Source organism: Stylophora pistillata, chromosome 13, assembly GCF_964205215.1.
Source record: "Stylophora pistillata chromosome 13, jaStyPist1.2, whole genome shotgun sequence".
Taxonomy (NCBI): Eukaryota; Metazoa; Cnidaria; class Anthozoa; order Scleractinia; family Pocilloporidae; genus Stylophora; species Stylophora pistillata.
The window spans coordinates 18,187,505-18,191,099 of NC_142531.1; the positions used below are offsets into that span (position 1 = coordinate 18,187,505).

The 3,595-nt window shown below is 37.9% G+C and overlaps 1 protein-coding gene across 1 annotated transcript; it reads right to left on the reverse strand.

Moving 5' to 3' along the window:
- Window positions 1-1,502: 1,502 nt before the first annotated feature.
- On the reverse strand, window positions 1,503-2,501 carry LOC148717958 (uncharacterized). Its single transcript, XM_088742434.1, has one exon. It carries the CDS (start codon window positions 2,499-2,501, stop codon window positions 1,503-1,505), a length of 999 nt encoding a protein of 332 aa, XP_088598560.1.
- Between the last annotated feature and the right edge of the window lie 1,094 nt (window positions 2,502-3,595).

Here is a 3,595-nt window from a genome sequence, read left to right on the forward strand (position 1 = left end):
CGCTTTGAGATTAAATTGTCTTCAATGTACAAAAACACAAACCAAGGACCTTAACGAGGACCCCGAACTTTTGGCGCGCTATTTAATCCCTTTGACTGCTGTATACGACTATAGTTTTCACTATGCGAGTGCTCTTAAATAACATAACATAACATCAACTTTATTTTAATACGATAACTGTTTAAAGCTTCGCGCTTATGGGGTCGTGCATTTAAACTAGTCCTAAAACTAATATCTATTACTAAATTACTTACAAAATAAAAGTAAGATTACTAATAGTTAATAATTATAAAAATCTATACAATATAGGTGATATAATCTGCATAAGATATCATTAAAAATAAAAATAGTCTTGATCACAAAAATTAACTGTTGAGGCAGATGTTACCTAAAAATGAAAATCTTTAAATGAAAATGAAAATGAAAATCTTACTTAACCTTGAATCTATGCTCTTTCGTGTAGCCAGAACAATGTCTGCATTTCTAGACGCAATTGTCTTCCAAAGAACAGCCCCTCTATAAGTTACTGAACGTTCTAAATAGCGAGATTGAAATCTTGGTATAACAATATTATCTGACCCCCTTAATGAATACTTCGCACCACTCGACCTCTTAACAATAATATTTTCGGACAGTTGCTCTGGTAGCAAATCATTGTATGCACCGTGTACTACCTTAAACAGTTTGGTCTTATAAATATAATCTAAGGAGTGCCATTTAGCTATCTTTAGAGAGTCGTCACTGGGTGTCTTTCTTTAAATTATATATTAACTTTGCCGCTCGGCTATGAAGTTTTTCAATCGCCCCAAATAACTGAAGATTACAACAGCTTTCCCACGTGACAATACTATAAGTGACGCCAGGAAGAATAACACTGAAATAAAATTGCTCCAATACACTTTTTGGTAAGAATCTTGATTTTCTTAATAAGTTAAGCTCATTTGCGAAACTCTTTTTAACATCCATCAAATGTGGTGACCATTTTAAACTTTCATCGACAGCTACTCCTAATAAACGCGATATCTTAACCCAATTAACATAAAAGTCTCCCACAGTAACAGGTAAAATAGGCCTATGATGCGTGTCTTAGATATCAGCATAGCTTCACTCTTTCAGATAAGGTTTAAGCCTATTGGCAAGACACCAATCAAAGAATTCAGATAATGCCCTATTTAGTTGATAAGCTGCATGATCCCCGCTGTCACCCACACAATAAACAGTTGTTTCATCCGCGTACATAAATGTCTCCCCAGAATTCACAGAAGATGGTAAATCGTTAGTAAATAAGGTAAATAACGTCGGTCCTAGTACCGATCCCTGTGGAATACCAACATAAACTGGTAATGGCTCGGATTTAACACCATAAACAACCGTAAACTGATGCCTATCGCTGAGAGAACTGTTCAACCAATTTAGCAGAGATCCTGAAATTCCAACTGAAGTTCCGCTGTAACTTATTGATCAGAAGTGAGTGTTGAACACAGTCAAAAGCTTTCTTGAAATTAATAAAAGCCACTGCAATCGCTTTTCCTGCGTCCACTTCCTTTTCTCCCCAATTCTGTCAAATGGATTAGTAATAATTCCGTGGAAAAACCTTTTCGGTACGCCCACTGTCTGTCGGAAGCAAGGTCGTTGTGGACAAAAACATGTTCAACTAAAGTGTCATTCACCACTGATTCGAGAATTTTACTGTGTATGCTTAGTAATGATACTGGTCTGTAATTAGCTACTATTGTCTCATCATCCCCTTTGTGTAACGGAGTGATCCTTGCCAATTTCCACTGTGAAAACACAGCTTCACGATTCATAGTACACTGATACAAACGAGTCAAGGATGGTACAGTTGCATTCCCGGCTAGTTTCAACAACTTTGGATAAACGTTATCTGGACCTGCAGACTTCTTTACTTGAATGGAATTCATCTTGTTTTCTACAATCTTACAATCAATAGCAACCCGGAACAACTGTGGCACGTTAATATGCCCTGCTTGACAAATGGTTCCACAAGCTGGTAACATTGGCAGCTGACTGTTTAGCTTAACACCAACAGTAGACAAGACAGCTAAAGCATTGTCCTCTCTTCTTATGGGACCAATACTTTTTCGTATCTTCGAGACAATCGCTTTATTTACCAGATTCCAGTAAGCTCTTGAATCCCTAGCTTGATGAAACATCTCAGCAAAATAGGACGCTTTTGCATGTCGTATAGAGATTGTAACATCATTCCGGGCTCTCTTGAATTCCGACCACTCTACATGACTTTTAGAAACCACAGCAGATTTAAAAATTTTAAATCGTCTATTCAGTTTGATGCGTATTTCATTAGTTATCCATGGTGGTGCCTGCCTCTTTATTTTAACTTCTTTCCATGGAAAATGATCGTTACAAATATCATTAAACAGAGATTGCCAAGCCCACAAACAGCCATCCTTATCGTCGAATATGTCAGTCACATGAAACGGTGCATTTTCCAGGTCGAATTTGAAGTTCTTTAAATCCATTTTATTGAAGTTTTTAACATTTAAATAAAATGTTAATGATTATAAACTTACCAAAGAGCAAAAACAAAACTTTTCAGACTCGGCATCAACCTTGGTCAAATTTCTATTTTTGACAATAGACAACAGATAGTGGAATGTCTAAGGACAAAGTACAAGCATATTTTCGCACCAAATAGAAGCTTTTGTGTTTTTCTATCCTTCAAATATTTTTGCAAAGCGCGACTGAAATGTTTACGAGCAGTTAACTATTTGATGTGCATGGCCGGGTTTTTACTTTTCAGTGTTCAATACTACCACTTTGTGAACGAAAAAACTGTCAGATATGTTTACCAGAAGAAAGCAAACTTTCTCGAGACTTCACAACAAACTTTGTCGAGACAGCTCTCAAAATAAATGGATTCTTGTGTTAGTTTCCACTCCGCAGCTGTTTCAGGCTGTGTGCAAACTACCAGGAATCTCGTCAAAGAAACAAAGGATATACTCAACCATTAACCTACCTTTCTCCCTGATTCTGATCAAATAAAAACAATACGTTTTATTATTCTTTTTAAATCTAATGACTTCTCTTCGTTTATTAATTATAGACCACTTTCAGCTTAACCAGCTTTGTCTAAAAGCAAAAATTACCTTAATTACAAGGCAGCGGCTATAATGTTACTGTTCAAATTTTCAAATTATTAGATTGTTGGGGTGGGTTACCCTCCTGGGTGCGTTACCTCACTTTACATACCTACATACTTACGTTAATTTACCGCTCCCCATGGGGGCATTTCAGGGCCAATTCCCACCCATCCCACCCCAGGTGAGGACATCCACAACACAGTAATCTAGTGCGTGGGAAATTAGCGTCTCCTACCCCTAACCCTGCAGGAGACGGGGCCTACGGTTTATTCGTCCTTATCCGAGAAGACTAGAATATCTATCCATTTCTTGATTATAGAAAGGTAGCAAATTCTCCTCACTTATTTTAAGACCATGAGTATCGGTCCGGCCGGGGCTCGAACCCTCGACCTTCCGCACAACACAATCCGGCGCTCTAACCAATTGAGCTAACCGGGAGGCGGTTCAGCTAACCTCACCTAACTAGAGTCCCC